Source organism: Delphinapterus leucas, chromosome 4 (assembly GCF_059928025.1).
Source record: "Delphinapterus leucas isolate spDelLeu-1000000601 "Yukka" chromosome 4, BTC_Dleu_Yukka2, whole genome shotgun sequence".
Classification (NCBI taxonomy): domain Eukaryota; kingdom Metazoa; phylum Chordata; class Mammalia; order Artiodactyla; family Monodontidae; genus Delphinapterus; species Delphinapterus leucas.
Window position 1 is genome coordinate 147058952 of NC_143132.1, and position 17669 is coordinate 147076620.

General features: G+C 40.4%; 1 protein-coding gene across 6 annotated transcripts in view; it reads left to right on the forward strand.

Annotated features, from left to right (window-relative positions):
* The window catches only part of UBE2E2 (ubiquitin conjugating enzyme E2 E2), a 349817-nt gene that overhangs the window by 327462 nt on the left and 4686 nt on the right, over positions 1-17669 (forward strand). For 2 of the 6 annotated variants that reach the window (XM_089911202.1, XM_089911203.1), the window contains exon 6: positions 139-17669. The exons of the other annotated variants lie outside the window; for them this stretch is intronic. In XM_089911202.1, the coding sequence (XP_089767328.1) occupies positions 139-356 (218 nt within the window). In that variant the 3' untranslated portion in view covers positions 357-17669. The remainder of the gene's footprint in view (positions 1-138) is intronic. 6 annotated transcript variants of the gene reach the window in all.

A 17669-nucleotide genomic window follows, 5' to 3' on the forward strand; every position in this document is an offset into this window, starting at 1 on the left:
TTTAATCTCCCATTTACATGTATAAACTGACAGAGCTCTTAAAGTGGATCAGACATTCACCATTCAAAATTCAACATTCGTTTCTCAAGGAAATGGTTTGGTTTTCTAAATGCCTCTGTCCTTTTTTTTTAATTCCAGTCATTGACACTAGTTCTTTGGATTCTTTTGGACATGAGAAGGCTTTCTCAAAGCTGTACCAGACAAGACAAGGCTATACCTCAAAAGTAAACATGGAAAGAAAGCAGGTTAGAATTGTTGATATTGTGTCAGTGTTCAAACCAGGCGATCCTAGATTTAAGATGAAACCAGTATTACGTACTTGCATTGTTTATATGAAGTTAAAGATTTACCCTTAAAATATGTAATGCACACGCATCGTTTAGAATTTTATCCTTTATGCCACTCAGATGCCTTAACCATGCATATCTCAGGAATCCAGCATTTTTTCCTCTGTACCATCAAAATTTATACCTTAAATTAACTCATAAGAATCCTACACAATTTTAAGACAAATACTACCATTCTGTGATCCTGAAATAGCACAAACAGAATTGGTATGTCCTGTAAAACTGTTCCTTTCTCTACCTATCAGTTATGTAGTCCATACGATTGATGAGATTCAACTTCCTAATCATTCACTCAACTGTCCAAAGATAGAGAGCATAGCAAGCCTCACCCTTAACTGTTTCCAGAGGTAAGTTCTCAGTTCTTTATCAGCAAGTTACTCTGTCACTGTATTTCTCTACCCTCTTGTCCACAAATGAGGCTTAAGCAGTCTTCCTTGGAGTTTACAGGGATCTGACAAATTCCATTAGAAAGTCAATCTAGCTTTTTGTTTGTCTTGACACCAACATAGTAGGTCAGCCTGTGTCTGAAAGGAGCCTGTCAAAATGGCAGTCTTACTGCATTTCTCATTGTTAGTCTCTGGGGTGATACCCCTTGAAGGTCATATTATAGATGGTCCTATCAAAGACATGTCAACAATAGTGACCGGCCAAGAGCTGGTTCCGCCTAATGAGATATGTCCTCCAAAGCCACTAACAGCTTGATGCCCTAACAAAACCTGGTTGCCTAAATACTCCACCGTGACTTCAGGCTAATCTCAAAACAAACCATGTCTGATCTGCACACTGATTCTCAGACCTCAAAAACACATTGCTTAATAGCTTTTATTCTCTAAGTCTAGGATGAAAGCCCAGATAAATGCAAGTATGCAAACAGTATTTCGCTTTATTATTGCCACTCCTCTGCCTCACACTTTTATACCCCTAAGGAGACACACACACAGGCATATCTATAAATGTATACATATATGTTTTCAGTTTGATGCCTGAGTCTCAGACTTATTTAAAACCAAGTCTGGTAAATGAGTCCAGACTGTGAGGTCTGGACCATTCTCAAATCAGCCTCCCAGAAAAGGCGGTTCAGGGTACCAGCTCATCAGCAGATTTTCCCTCAGGTGGACTCACTTGTGTTTAGTTTATAGATTGTCATCCGTAATCTAACTTGTAGGGTAGTGTAGGTGGATGAGAGGGATGGCATGTACCAACTTTCGGAATATGCCATCGTTTCCTCGCATCCATCAGCTGGATATTGCCCGTCCAGGATGAGCGTATTATTTTGCCCGTTTCAGCACTTCTGGTCACTAAAATCTGCTCATCTACATGATATTTATTGACCAGTCCAAGCGCTAATGCCAAACTTTTATAGACACCTTCATTCCCATGATAAGTTAAGTACCGCTTCCTGAGAAATTCTAACGCGATCAGTCAAATAAACCAGAAATCGGAAGTCTCAACACAAGCGTAACGGGATGACTTGCTACAGGTATAGGCTGAACTCTTGCAGCGTCACAGACTTTAGTTCTGACAGAGTAAAAATAACCAGCTAATGAAATTAAGCACTGAAGTTTCATTATCTTGTCCCTAGAGATACAATTATTCATTTTTAGTTTGGTTTATAACCTGATTATTATAGATTGAGGGTTGGCTTGTTAGCACAACCCTGCACCTTCTAAGGAATCCAAGTGCGTTTCATTAAGCATTTAACATCACTCCCAGGGCAGGCGGTCCCAAAGAGCCACTGGTCATGGAAGGCAGGAAACATCTGTTCTTCTGCCCTGTAGTCAGCCTTAACCATGACCTGTCACCCCACACTAGATTACCTGGGGGCCGTTCTGTGTCAGATATCATGTACTAGAGACTTGAACTTAGTACAAATGAGAATTAGATTTAAATTACTGAGCTAACTTTCATTTCCGATTTGAAACAAAATTGAAATAAGAGATAGTCATGTTTAACCAATACCAGCAGCCCCGCCTGTCCTGCCATGAAGCCCTATAGGTACCTGCTGGACCTAATTTGCAAGGGAGAATACAGTCATTGTTCACGCAGGTAGCGGTTGTGTTCTCACCCCCGTCCCCTGCCCTCCCCACCCCATACCTCTTAATACGGAGCTGGATGTCTCTCCTGGTGTGCCGAGCACTTCATATTATTTTCTCTAATGATTTTCTCTTTGAAGCTCTTAACTTTCTGTTTTATCTGGAAGAACTAAAAAAAATTTTTTGAAGAATTCAATAAATTTCAAATTGATAATTTAGGGATATAAGCAAGAATCCTCACTAGATATATTCTATGAGGGAAATGTTGGTACGTAGATAAAATTAAAAGGAACATCCATTCTATTAATTTTATTTGCCACACATAGTCATTGAGGTGTATTTCCCAGAGGGCTGTGTATTTTGTTTGGTTTTTCTAAACCTAAGTAAGACAACATGGTATATGTTAATGCCCAAAATTTGCTTACTGGCCTCTGACAAAATGGGGTAAAACTTAATGGGTCTAGAGAGTTGATTGAACCTTTTTAAAAATGTATATATTTTTATAATCATTCTTAAAAACAATCACAGTGTGTGTATATAAAGAATAGTTTTTTAAGCAAGGAAAACATTACAGGTACAAAGGGTACCTAATTTTCAAGTGAAAATATAATTGTTCATGCAGACGTGGGTACATTCTCATCTAGGGGCAGTGGGTCTGTTCATTGCCTCCCCCTCCCCTCCCCCCCAAAAAACAGCTCTAGACATATAATCACTATGCAAATCTAGTCAGCATATTTACACTGGAAACAAATGTATCCAATTCTAGAAAAATAGGTGGAGCTGTTTGAAGCATTCATTAAATCTTTCAGGGCAAGCTGCTGTAAAAATAACTATTTTAGAAATTAAATACAGTTGTATAATTTACTGCTTGTTACTAGATTCCATTTTAACACCAAAATTTAGCTTCCAAAAAAATACTCCAAATGAGGCACTGCATCTGAGAACCTATGACTGTGTCCCCAACACGAGCATTTAAAAATTAGGGCCTCGGCGTGGCCCATTTCATGCCGCATCAAGAGTGGCCTTTCTACTTCCAAAAAGAATCCCACGGTTTAAGCAGTCGTGAATAAATATGGTGGTGGGTTAAAGCCCCTGGGGATGATGGGGGGGTGGTCCTGTCAGCATCCTCCACAGGGTGGAAAGCATCATCTCTTCCACCCGTTAAAGGTCTGCAGAGTCAGAGCCAAGAAGCCAGCTTTCTGCAACCAGTTTCCTCACTTTTCATGATGTATCTTGGAGAAAGAATTAAAGTAGTATCATGAGTGTTACAGTGCCATTTGCAAAGCTAAAGCATCAATGCGGGTCAAATTTTCACGAAAAATGATGCACTCATCCAGCTACATGAGGAGTAATCGTGAAAACCAGGCTTATGAGAAGGGGAGGGCAAAGACGGTTGTGTGTCATGCCCTGCGCTGTGTCCCTTCAGAGGCAGAGTCGGGGTGGCTTTCAGCTCTGTGATTTGAAGAACCCCAAACCCCTCCGAGTCAAAAGACAGAGCTAAATTATACACCTAGTCCTTTGTTCCAACTGTTTTGTGTTAGTTTCATTTCTTTGTGCTAAATGGGGTCTCCGGAGTTCTCTTTGAAAATATACACGCCCCTGGGAAAGATGACCCATTCGGGGACAGTCACACCGAGGTCAGATATATGGTCATCTCCTCTCAGAGAGAAAGATCTGGGAGTGTCAGGAAGGGGAAATAAATATGCCAGGGAGTGAGCCAAACAGAGAGGGAGGCAACCAAATACAAGCCAAATTTCCCCTGCTTCACCAAGGGGTCCTGTAGTCGCTTAGAGAGAGGCTCGATTCTGTGCAGGTTTTTCACTTTTTTTTTTTATTGAAGTATGGTTGCTTTACAATGTTGTGTTAATTTCAGGTGTACAGAAAAGTGATTCATTTATATATATATATATATATATATATATATTATATACATTCTTTTCCATATTCTTTTCCACTATGGTTTATCACAGGATATTGAATATAGTTCTCTGTGCTGTACAGTAGGACCTTGTTGTTTACCCATTTTGTATATACTAGTTTGCATCTGCTAATCCCAAACTCCCACTCCATCCCTCCCCCACACCCCTCCCCCTTGGCAACCACCAGTCCATTCTCTATGTCCATGATTCTGTTTCTGTTTCATAGATAGGTTCACTTGTGTCATATTTTAGATTCCACATATAAGTGATATTACAGGATGTTTGTCTTTCTCTTTCTGACTTACTTCACTTAGTATGATAATCTCTAGTTGCATCCATGTTGCTGCATGTGGCATTATTTCATTCTTTTTTATGGCTGAGTAATATTCCATGTATATATGTACCACATCTTCTTTATCCATTCCTCTGTGGATAGACATTTAGGTTGTTTCCATGTCTTGGCTATTGTAAGCAGAGCTGCTGTGAACATTGGGGTGCATGTGTCTTTTTGGATTAGACTTTTGTCTGGATATATGCCCAGGAGTGGATCATATGGTAGCTCTATTTTTAGCTTTCTGAGGAACCTCCATACTATTCTCCACAGTGGCTGCACCAGTTTACATTCCCACCAACAGTGTAGGAGGCTTCCCTTTTCTCCACATCTGAGAGAGGCCCAATTCTGAATTACTGCACTGTCCTGAAGAGTGAGAAAGTTGGAGAGTTTGGGTGTATGTCCGTGTCCCAACATAGGCCTGGCACTTTTTTAAGGTGACAGAGGCTTGCAGCCATGCTGAGAAGTGTTAAGGTAAGAATGGTCAGCAGGTACAGAAGCCAATGCAACAGGTCTTGTTAGGGGTAACCCAAAACCTACTTAGGGGAGCAGTGGCCAGCAGAGGGCTGGGATTTCCACGCTGCGGAGGTCATAGGGGCCATGTGGCTCCAGAGAAGTTGGCTTAACTCTGCGAGGGTTTAAAATGCGGATTAGAAAAATCCCACAATGATCAATTTACTCTTTTCTTCCCTCCCACTTATGGGACAAGATGATTCTCCTAAATAATTCATTACTTTGGAGGAGTGAATGTGTATGCAGTTACTTTGGTTAAGTGCTTCTGCCCCCTCCTTTCTTCCCTCCTTTCTGTGTTTTCAGCGCCCGCCTCATGAGATCAGTCGTTCCTATTGTCTTCATCCTCAGAGATTGGTCTGCCAGGGAAGACTAGCACAACAGTGTAGACTCACCCAGTTGTTATCAGGAGTTACTGCTCACAAGCCTGTTAATGTGGAAACCACTTCATACTGATGAGTTGTTTTAATACATAGGACAACACTTTACAGTTCATGAGCATAAAGTTTTGAATCAAAAATCTTCCTCTGTGAACAATAATTTCACACTATTCTATGTTATAGTGTTCTCTCACCTTGTTTGCCTCTTTTGAAAACTTCTATTTCCTCCAGAAACAGTAAGAACTAAAAGAGAGGGCAAAACATTGGAGCAGCCCCTACTGAAGATACAAGTATGATTAAGATACAGAAAAAATAATTTAATGGGTAAAAAACATCTGTGACATCAAGCAGGTTATTGGCAAAAAAGCATCTTTATGCATAGTTGGCCTTGCCCCTGGGGATCTCCTGGCAGGGGAGAGGGGACAGTGGGAAATAGAAGGTTTTAAAAGAGGGACCTTGTATGACCAGGTTTGTGTCTTTAAAAACTAAAGTTCAGTTTATTGGGGAGTGGAAAGACTGAAGACAGGGAGATGTTCAAGAAGGTACTTTGATGGTCCAGGTAGGAGATCACAGAGGCCATAAGGAGGTAGAAGAGGGGAAGAGCCAAAAGATATTTGGGAATCAGAATCCCCAGCACTTGGTTTCCTAATGACTATGACAGCATCACTGGTGACTGTGTGAACTTGACTGTGCCTGGTCTCCCACAAATTCCCAGGCCAAGCCTGGTGTGCAAGAAGGATGCATTCCAAGATCAGTGAATATTATTTAGTCAGTTCATGGTACCCAGGGTATCAATCCTCGTGTCACCCATCCCCCCCATTTCCTGCTAGCAGAAAAATGGAAAACAATGTTGACAATTTACTACCTATGACATACTAGAATTTGTTTGACATGGTTCTTTACCTATATCAGAAGGATACAGTAGGAGTTTGAATCCTAGAAATAAACCTTCTCACTTGGCTGAAGCAGAAGTATGGAAGAAGCAGTATATCGAGAGAAAGTTTGGTCTAGTGGTAGAACATGTTGCCCAAGGGGTTAAAACAAAGGAGGTTCAAGTTCAGGCAAGATGCCAATAAAACAGGGAACAACTGAATGCAGACTAAATATAAAAATCTTTTAAGAATTCAGACTATATTACAAAGTGACAGTAATCAAAACAGTATGATACTCTCACAAAGACAGACATGTAGATCAATGGGACAAAGTAGAGAGCCCAGAAATAAACAAATGCACTTATGGCCAGTTAATCTACAGCAAAGGAGGCAAGAACTTACAATGGAGAAAGGACTATCTCTTCAGTAAGTGGTGCTGGGAAACTGGACAGCTACATGTAAAAGAATGAAATTAGAACATTCTTTAACACCATATACAAAAATAAACTCAAAATTGATTAAAGACCTAAATGTAAGATTGGAAACCATGAAACTCCTAGAAGAAAACATAGGCAGTACACTCTGACATAAATCGCAGCAATATTTCTTTGGATCTGTCTCCTAAAGCAAAGGAAATAAATGCAAAATTAAATGATTGGACCTAATTAAACTTCAAAGCCTTTGCACAGTGAAGGAAACCATCAATAAAACGAAAAGACAACCTACTGAATGGGAGAAAATATTTACAAATAATATGACCTATAAGGGGTTAATATCCAAATATATAAACAGTACATACAACTCACTATCAAAAAACAATTAACCCAGTTAAAAATGGGCAGAAGACCTAAATAGACATTTCTCCAAAGAAGACATACAGACAGTCAACAGACACATGAAAAGATGCTCAATATTGCCAACCATCAGGGAAATGCAAATCAAAACCACAATTAGAATCACTTTACACCTGTCAGAATGGCTATCATCCAAAACACCACAAATAACAAATATTGGCAAGGATGTAGAGAAAAGGGAACCCTTGTACACTATTAGTGGGAATGTAAACTGGTTCAGCCACTATGGAAAACAGTATGGAGGTTCCTCAAAAAATTAAAAGTAGAACTACCATATGATACAGCAATTCCATTCCTGTGTATATATCTAAAGAAAATGAAAACACTAATTCGAAAAGATATATGCACCCCAGTGTTCCTAGCAGCATTCTTTACAGTTGTCAAGATCTGGAAGCAATCCAAGTGTCCATCAACAGATGAATGGGTAAAGAAGATGTGAGGTAGATATACATGTACATATAGATATAGGTATAGATATAGATAAAGATACACACACACACACACACACACACGCAATGGAACACTACTCAGCCCTAAAAAAGAATGAAATTTTGCCATTTGCAGCAGCATGGATGGACCTGAAGGGTATTATGCTGAGTGAAATGTCAGACAAATACAGGTAGTGTATGATATACTTATATGTGGAACCTAAAAGAAACAACAGACTAGCGAATATAGCAAAAAAGAAACAGACTCACAGATACAGAGAATAAACTAGTGGTTACCAGTGCAGGGAGGGGCAAAGTAGGGGGTTAAGAGGTACACACTACTATGTATAAAGTAAATAAGCTACAACACAGGGGATATAGCCAATACTTTATACTAACTATAAATGGAATATGACCTTTAAAAATTGGGAATCACTATGTTGTACACCTAAAACATATATTATACATCAAGTATACCTCAGTTTTTAAAAATAAGAATTGAAGGCTTCAGGGACCAAAAGGAGATAGCAGGGAAGCTTGAAGACAAAGTAAGAGGTCAGTTGTAGGAAGTAGCCCATATTGTGTGCTTTAGACTCAAAGCAGAGATAGCTAAATATTAAATCACAAAATAAATTTACACCAGGGCTGCCCAAATGCTTACTATCTCACGTTAGGGACTTGGGGAGCTGCTGATCCCATAGGGATAAATGTCATTTAGGCTCAAGCATGGGAAGGAAGAAGGATGTCTAGCCAGAAACCTGATACCTCCAGCAAACTAAGTTCCATCCTGACCAGTGGAATTACTCGTTAATTCATTTATTACACAAATACTTACTGAACTGTCATCTCCCGTGCCCCAGACACTCTGCTGTTTTTGTGATATAAGACTGCAAAAGAGAAATAGAGACACAGACATAGAGAACAGATGTATGGTTACCAAGGGGGAGAAGGGAAGGTGGGATGGATTGAGAGACTGGGATTGACATATATACACTACTATGTGTAAAATAGATAACTGATGAGAACCTACCGTACAGCACAGGGAACTCTACTCAGTGCTCTGTGGTGACCTAAGTGGGAAGGAAATCCAAAAAGAGGTGATGTATGTATACGTATAGCTGATTCATTTGCTGTACAGTAGAAACTAACACAACATTGTAAAGCAACTATACTCCAAAAAAAATTAATGAAAAAAGAGAAAAAAACGACTGCAAAAGAGGCCTTGCCTACTCTGAAGGAAAGGGAGGAGCTGGGAGGAGGTTTAGAGCAAGGCCTCAGCCCAAGTCAAAGCCCACACTCTGAGGGAAAGTCATTCCTCAGCGCGGCAGTGTCCATGTGACTCACCAGGCCGCCTCGGCTACACACTGCCAGCCCTCAACGGCAGACAGAAGGATCCAGTCACCTGACACCACTGACGTTCTGGTCCAGCTGTGGCCCTGAGCTGGGTTATTTATACCTCTGGACACGAGTCCAGATTCCCCGATGCGGTGGAGACTGTGGACATGGTGCGATGCATCTGGGGCACGACTGCTGTGTTCACGCCCGCTCTCACACGATCTCCTGTCCTGCTCTCCGCACGGAATAGCAGTGTGAACAAAAGAGGTGGCGTGAGGGGGAAATCGATACATTAGAATACTAGTTTTTAATGGGCGGACTACAATTGAGGACTGTGGGATTAAAATGTATTTTTTTATATTGAAGAAAAGGTGTGCATTACAAACAAGTCTCATCAGATTATTGTTGTCATTTTTACTTCCATCAGGGTTAGAAGTAGAGGGAAGACAGGATCAGGATAATCTTTGGTCTCTCGTAGACACGGACCGTGAGAAAAATACTCCAACTTCAGAGAATTTATTTTCCATGGTTGGCAGGAACATAGGTTTGTAGGGAATATGGTATATATATTTTTTAACTGGACACTTGGTAGGTAGAGGCCAACGGGTGTAAGCTATTCTGTCTTTATAATCTGGCATCCTCAGATGCTAACACGTGTTGGTGAGGACATAGAGAATCGGACCCCTCACACGTTGCTGGGGAGGGATGTGAAATTCTCTCTGGACAGCATTTTGGCAGTTCATCTAACGGTTAAGCATAGAGTTCCCATATGACCAAGCAATTCCACTGCTGCGTATAGACCCAGGAGAGATGAAAACAGATCTATGCAAAACTTGTACACAAACATTCACAGCAGCATGTGGGTATTCGCAATATCCAAAAGGTGAAAACAACCCACATGTCCATCACCTAAGGAATGGATAAATATAATGTGGTATATTCATACAATAGAATATTATTTGGCAATAAAAGAGAATGAAGTACTGTTACGTGCTACAACATGGGTGAACCTTGAAAACATGATGCTTTGTGAGAGAAGCCAGTCACAGAAGACCACATGTTGAATGATTCCATTTATATGAAATGTCCAGAATAGGTAAATAGAAAGATCAGTGGATACCTAGGGCTGGAGGGTTTAGAGGAATAGGATACAAGGTATCTTTTGGGGGTGATGAAAATATTCTGAAGTGGATTGTGACTGTATAACTCTGTGGATGTACTAAAAACGACTGAAGTGTGCACAATAAATGGGTGGATTATATGGTATGTGAATTATATCTCAATAAAGCTGCTTTTTAAAAAAATCTAGCTTTGATATCTCAGCATCTTTGACTCTTTCCTACTTGCTGCAGCCATAGCTTTTTTGCAGAGGTATTGGGTTGCCCCAAAAGTTTGTTTGGTTAGCGAATACGTTGTTCAGTGAAGTTCTTGGTGAAAATGAAAAGTGCCTTTTATTATTACTTAAAACAGAAGGAACTTTTCGGCCAGCCCAATGTTTTGGAGAAAGCAATGTGAATCTCTGGTGCCTTAAACAAGTCCAATACTGTAAGGATATTTTCTGAGAGCTCATTAGGAATTATTGTTTAACTAAGCCTGGAATTGCAATCCAGTAGCTTCTCAGTAGGGATGCACCATCTGTGCTGCTCTGTGGATGAGTCTAGTCTAACAGACGCTTTCTATTTCAAAACACACATTGATTTAGGGTACATAGCACTGCTGTGTCGGCTGATAGGACAAGTTTTGACGTTTGGAAAAATATTCTATCAACAGTATAGTTTAGGTTGTAGCCAGTGTATTCGTATTGTTTGTTGAGCCATCGCAACTCAGGGGGCATTAATATGGACTGGCCTTAATTTTCTCATTCCCTGCTTTAGGCCACGTTTAGTTGAATCTTGCTTTTCTCTCCCTTAACAATATTTAGCAGCATTCGGGTTACTTTCAGTTAATAGAAAAGTCAGTCTTGTCGGTTTTTAAACTCTCCTTTCATACTGATTTAAATCTCATTTCCTGTTTCCACTCCGTCAGGGTGGAGCAAGCAGATCTGGTTCTCAGACACCTCTTCTCTCCCTTTCCAAGGCCTGACTCCTAGGCTGTGGGGTCAGATAAAGGATGAGGGCGGCATCCCTGTACCTGATTTTCTGCTTCCTTGGCAAGCAGCATCTTGCCGTCCATGCCTTCTGGGTGACAGGTGTCAAAATGCTGCTTCACGTGCCGTAATCCGAGGTCTCACTTCCCAGTCCCCTGATGTAGAAGACCCAGCCCCGGCTCAACTTCCTTGGCTAAGCCCTTCCCCATGGGTGTTGGTAACTTTGAAATGGGCAGTGGCTAGAAGGGGTGGTTGTATGCACATATGTACGTACATAGATTTATTATACATTTTACTGATGTAAAAATGTACACAGTTTACAGATAATAAAATGTACAGTTCTCTTTACTACAAATTCCATGTAGCTGATTCATTCTCAGAAGACTTACAGTGACTTTTAGCAAATGAGTGTGGTTCTTACAGGAATGTTGGGCGATATTTTCATACATAGTTACGAACTAAGACCAAAGTAAAACAAAGAAAAAGCGTGTCAGAACTTCACTGGTTAGTGTCATGAGCAACTTCTTTCTGAATCAGATAATGGTCTCATGTGCTGGAAGAATATATCCTCCAGTTTTTATGCTCTTCACTGTGTAAGGATCGAGACATGATACACTTTTAAGTTTGATCTGCACTGTTAGCATTTTCTCCATTACTTTCTTAACCACAGACAATCAGCAAAACAGTAAATCAAGTCCTAATTTGTAGCATTTGCTGATTTCAAGGTACTTATGTGACCTTCCTGAGTGTGTAATCGGGACAAGATGCACAGTAGCACATGGTGTTTTTCCACCATACGGATAGAAAAGACCTTAAAAAAATCTATGACGATAAATAATAATAGCCGTAAAATAATTAAGAAATGATAAGTTTTAAGTATTGATTACCTTTATAAATTACTTAATTGTAACTTTATGTAATTTAATATTTGAGAATGGCTGTGTTTCTTTTTTTTTTGGTTGTGTTGCGTCTTCGTTGCTGCGCACGGGCTTTCTCGAGTCGCGACGAGCGGGAGCTACTCTTCATTGTGGTGCGCTGGCTTTTCATTGCAGTGGCTTATCTTGTTGCAGAACACGGGCTCTAGGCGTGCGGGCTTCAGTAGTTGTGGCGCATGGGCTTAGTTGCTCCGTGGCATGTGGGATCTTCCCAGACCAGGGCTCGAACCCGTGTCCCCTGCATTGGCAGGCGGATTCTTAACCACTGTGCCACCAAGGAAGCCCCCCAGCTCCTCTTCTCTTAGCAAGTCCTGAGGAAGGTATTAATGTCTCTTTAGAAGTTGGGGTACTTGGTTCCTCTTTTAGCATCGCTAGTTATTAATTCTGAGGTAATAGCATAACTTGCTAGACTGATATGCAGTTTTATTTAGCATTTTCGAAGTTAAATCTAGTTGGATAACATCCACCACTTGGTTTAAATCATAGGCATGGTAACGTTCTCCCTAAATCGCTTTATGAGCCATGAGCATCACACGCAGGCACACACACACTCTATGTATATGTGATATATATATATATATTTTTTTCAGGGTACTCAACAACCCTTCTGGTCTGGGTTAGGCCTATAATTAATTGTCTGGTTTCCCCACATTCCAAACTACAAAAAAACCTTAACTTTGTCCTACTCACTTGATTTTTAATTAGTAGACCCTGAGGAATTCAGTCATTCCTCAATCTTGATAACATTCTTCAAAGAGACATGAAATTCCTATACCCTGGGGTGAACTAGCTTTCATTGCTCCAAATCTCAGCCTCAAGATTACAGTTCTCCAAGTAAAACTTTAGTGAAGGAAAGAAATGGGGACGCGTGAGAACTTATCCTACCAGATATCAAACATACTGTAAGACAGTAGCAAGAAAATAGGAGTAAATAAAGCAAAAGACAAATTAATCGAATGCAAGAATATCAAGTACAGAATCAGGTCCAGATACATATGGGAATCGTCTGTGTGATAAAGCTAGCATTGCACAGACGGTTACTGTATGTAAATGTAGGAGAATACTTCTGAAATACTGGAGTGGAGAAGGCCTTTGTCAAATACACATGACATCACACTAAAAAATACTAGGGAAAGATTGACTTATTTAAGTACTGAAAAACGTTAAACTTGTAATGGCAAGAGACATTATAAACTAAGTTAAAGGACAAAAGACTGGGAGAAAATATTTCCTCCACATATAATAGATAAATAGTATTTTCCTTAGAGGTGCACTGAATTTATTTTTGGCTGAATACTGAACAGCAAGCATTAAAATCAATAAACAACCTAAGGCAATGCTGAATGTTCCCACCATAAAGTGATCTTCTGAGGTACAAGAATAAATATGAAATTTTAGTTTAAGAATTTAAGTAATACTATAATATTATTATTAAAAATTAGAGGGAACTCCCTGGTGGCCCAGTGGTTAGGACTCCACGCTTTCACGGCCGTGGCCCAGGTTCAATCCAATCCCTGGTTGGAGAACTAAGATCCCACAAGCTGAGCGGCCAAAAAAAAATTTTTTTTAATTTCATGAAAAAAATTAGATATGTTTTTAAAGTTTGTCACAGTATAATTTCTTAGCACTGCCAGCTGCTAGGAGACTCCTCTGCACACTTGCAAGACTTAGATGTTTTCGCCTGATGAAAAGCATGTTTTTCTTTGGCTGTCTATCCCACTGTGGGTTACTCTTAGTGGAGATTTTGCTATGAGGTCAATAAGCTTTCTTTTTTCTCTAATGGTAACAGAAAGGTGAAGACTTATACCTCCTCACCCCCTAGACTTAAAAGATTTGGCTCACGGGGATCACGGTGCAGTGTCCCTGCAGGTCCTCCCACAAACCGGAGCTGTGTGCAAAATGCTTAAAGACGATGTCTTCTGGGTATTTCAGAAGCCAACAGAAGCCTTTTGCCCTCACATTTTTATCTCTAATGTGTTTGCATTCACTTCCTGACTCACACAATCATTGGATGCACTACTTTCTCTGCCAGCAGCCGCTGGTTGTTACAAGTGCTTTACTCTCAGTATTGGTATCTGCAGTGGACAATCGTAAGGCCTGTTTTGTGCCAGAAGCCTTCTCCCTTACGATAGCTGCGCTCCCATCTCACTTTGAGCGTTTGTGTGAATACATGTGAAGACGGTTCCAAATCTTTTCCTTGTATGTCATATTGTTTGTCTTCAACTGAAAGAGGTTTTCAGTCCCAAGTTAACATTCATCACGCTTAGCAATATTTTAAAAACCAGTCTTCAGATATTAGTAATAATCCGAAAGATGATCTGTATTTATTAAATATGATGGTAACCTGATCTTTGATCTCCACAAGTTCAGCAAAGCTCAAAATAACATCAAAGGAGGCATTTGTCTGTTCAGTCCTCCAAAGACTAAAGCAATTTTGGCTGAATACTGAGTCCAAAGCCGAACTTCCAGTGCATGCTTAATATTTATAATATATAAAATACTCCTTCATGATCGTAAGGAAAAAATAGGCAAAAGGCATGAACAAGCACGTCACAGGAGAAGAAATACAAATGGTTGGTGAACAAACGCAAGAATATGTTAAACCTCAGTAGACATCAAATTATATCCAGATACAATGACAGGGATTTTTTTTTTTTTTTTTTGGTTACCTTGACAAAAACAATTTTTAAAGATTGGTAATGCAGTGTTAGGGAGAATGTCCAGAAATAGGATAAACTGTACATCCTTTTATTGAAGGGCCGTTTGGCAGTATTTGGCAAAAAGTTTAAATGTGTACTGTACTCTCTGGCCCAATACTGTCACCTAGAAGAATCTACCCTCCAGCACGACACAAACCTATGCTCAAAGATGTACACAAGATGGTAATACTAGTCCTGATCGCAAAAAATCAAATCTAATGTATCAATAAATGTGCATCAGTAGGGGATGGAAAAATGAAAGCTGAATAACTGTGCAAAGGAATGCCCTATAATTATTTAAAATAGTAAGCTAGGTCTATTTCTAGTATCTTAGAAACACAACTACTGTATATTGGCCCAGAGGAAAGTGCAAGTTGCAGAACCATGTGATTCCCATTGGGTTTAAATATAAATAAAGAAAACAGCCTGGAGGAGTGAGCATCCAACCATTAACAGCAGTTACCTTGAGATGGTGGGAAATTGAAGGGAAGAAGATCGTATTCTTTACATCATACATGCTTCTTTCTTATTTGAATTTATTATAATGAGCATCAATTACTTTTTAATTTTATAAAGGATTTAAATAAAACTAGGCTAAACCAAACCATGGAAGAAAAGTTCCATGAAAGACACAAAAAAGAGCTATTCCTCGTGGCAAGGCAGACCCACAGAAAGCCTCCAGTGACTTGGTGAGTAAGTGCTCATCATGGGGATGGTGGGACAGCTGGAGAAGCGGTGGTTTATAGCCTCGAAGAATCCAAGAAATGGCAAAGTGCTAACCGCAAAGTTCAATAAGAAAATAATTAAGTTAGGACCTCCCTGGTGGCACAATGGTTAAGAATCCGCCTGCCGGTGCAGGGGACATGGGTTCGAGCCCTGGTCCGGGAAGACCCCACATGCCGCGGAACAACTAAACCCCTGCGCCACAACTACTGAGTCCGCGCTCTAGAGCCCGCGAGCCGCAACTACTGAGCCTGTGTGCCACGGCTACTGAAGCCTGTGAGCCTAGAGCCCGTGCTCCGCAACAAGAGAAGCCACCACAATGAGAAGCCCGCGCACTGCAACAAAGAGTAGCCCCCTCTCGCCACAACTAGAGAAAGCCCGTGCACAGCAACGAAGACCCAACGCAGCCAGAAAGGGAGGGAGGGAGGGAGGATTCCTGCTTATATACAAAAAAATTAAAAAATAAATAAGTTTAAAAATAAAGAGAAAAGACAAGAAAGCTGTCACACGCTCCATCAGGTCCCCTTTACTGACTTGCTAGTCGTGTGTAGAGAAGAAACTTCTGTGATGAGCCAGCATATAGTGCTACAGAGGGACACCTGCCTTATGGAGTAACTGCTCTTTCTGGCTGTTATTTTGTGTGTTCCTTACTTACTTGTCTTACGTTCTTCTATCCATTCATACATCGCAGTAAACATGGGGTTAACGAGAGGGAAACGGAGACAGAGGGACCCAGGCAGAGTCCCATGAGGGCAGGAGTTTGCTTATTTAGCACTAGTTCTGCAGGACCTGGAACATAGTAGGGACTCAGTGATAGTTGACGAATGACTGAACGCGTGGGCTCCAGCCCCATGGGAAATGTAGACTGTACAGCAGACAGACAACTAAAAGGCAGCGTTCTCAGCACAGTGATAGAGGTGCGAACAGACAAAACAGAAATGGGACACATAAGCCTGCTACAAAGCCCCTAGAAGCATCCCCAAGGAGGCTATGCCTGAGCTAAATGTTGAGAAATTCGTAGAAGCCCATCAGGCAAAGGACGTCGCAGAAGCAAAGGTGCAGAGAGCTTATTGGAGGGCTTATTGGAGAAGCTGCGAGTTGTTGATTCTGGTTTAAAGCATGGGTGGAGAAGGCTGGAAAGATTAGGTCTAGATCATGATGCTCTTGGGAGCCATGCTAAGGACTTTGTTGGTTTTGTTTTTCTTTAATTTATTTTATTGAAGTATAGTTGCATTACAATGTTGTGTTAATTTCAGGTGTACAGCAAATGATTCAGTTACATATATATACACAGATTCTTTTTCACATTCTTTTCCATTACGGTTTATCACAGGATATTGACTATAGTTCCCTGTGCTCTACAGTAGGACCTTGTTGTTTATCCATTCTATATATAATAGTTTGCCTCTGCTAACCCAGCCTCCTAATTCATCCCTCCCCTATCATCCTCCCCCTTGGCAACCACAAGTCTTTTCTCTGTGTCTGTGAGTCTGTTTCTGTTTCATAGATAAGTTCATTTGTGTCATATTTTAGATTCCACATAGAAATGACTTCATATGATATTTGTCTTTGTCTGACTTACTTCATTTAGTATGATAATCTCTAGGTCCATCCATGTGGCCGCACATGGCATTATTTCTTTCTTTTTTATGGCTGAGTAATATTCCATTGTATCTATGTACCACGTCTTCTTTATCCATTCATCTGTCAATGGACGTTTAGGTTGCTTCCACATCTTGGCTATTGTGAATAGTACTGCTGTGAACGGTGGAGTGCCTGTATTCTTTTGAACCATGGTTTTCTCCAGATATATGCCCAGTAGTGGGATTGCTGGATCATATGGTAGCTCTAGTTATAGTTTTTTGAGGAACCTCCATACTGTTCTCCACAATGGCTGTATCAATTCACATTCCCACCAACAGTGCAAGAGGGTTCCCTTTTCTCCACACCCTCTCCAGCATTTATTGTTTGTCGATTTTTTGATGGTGGTCATTCTGACCGGTGTGAGGTGATTGTAGTTTTGATTTGCATTTCTCTAATAATTACATGCTAAAGACTTTGGATTTTATGGATTTTATCTGAAGAGAATGTCTTCAAGAGGACAATAAGATTTATATTTCTTTTAAGGTGCACATGAATATTCATTTTCCTGTCTTCATTTTGAAAATGATAGCAGAAGTTTTGTATGTGCCTGACAATAATCAGTTCATTTCATTC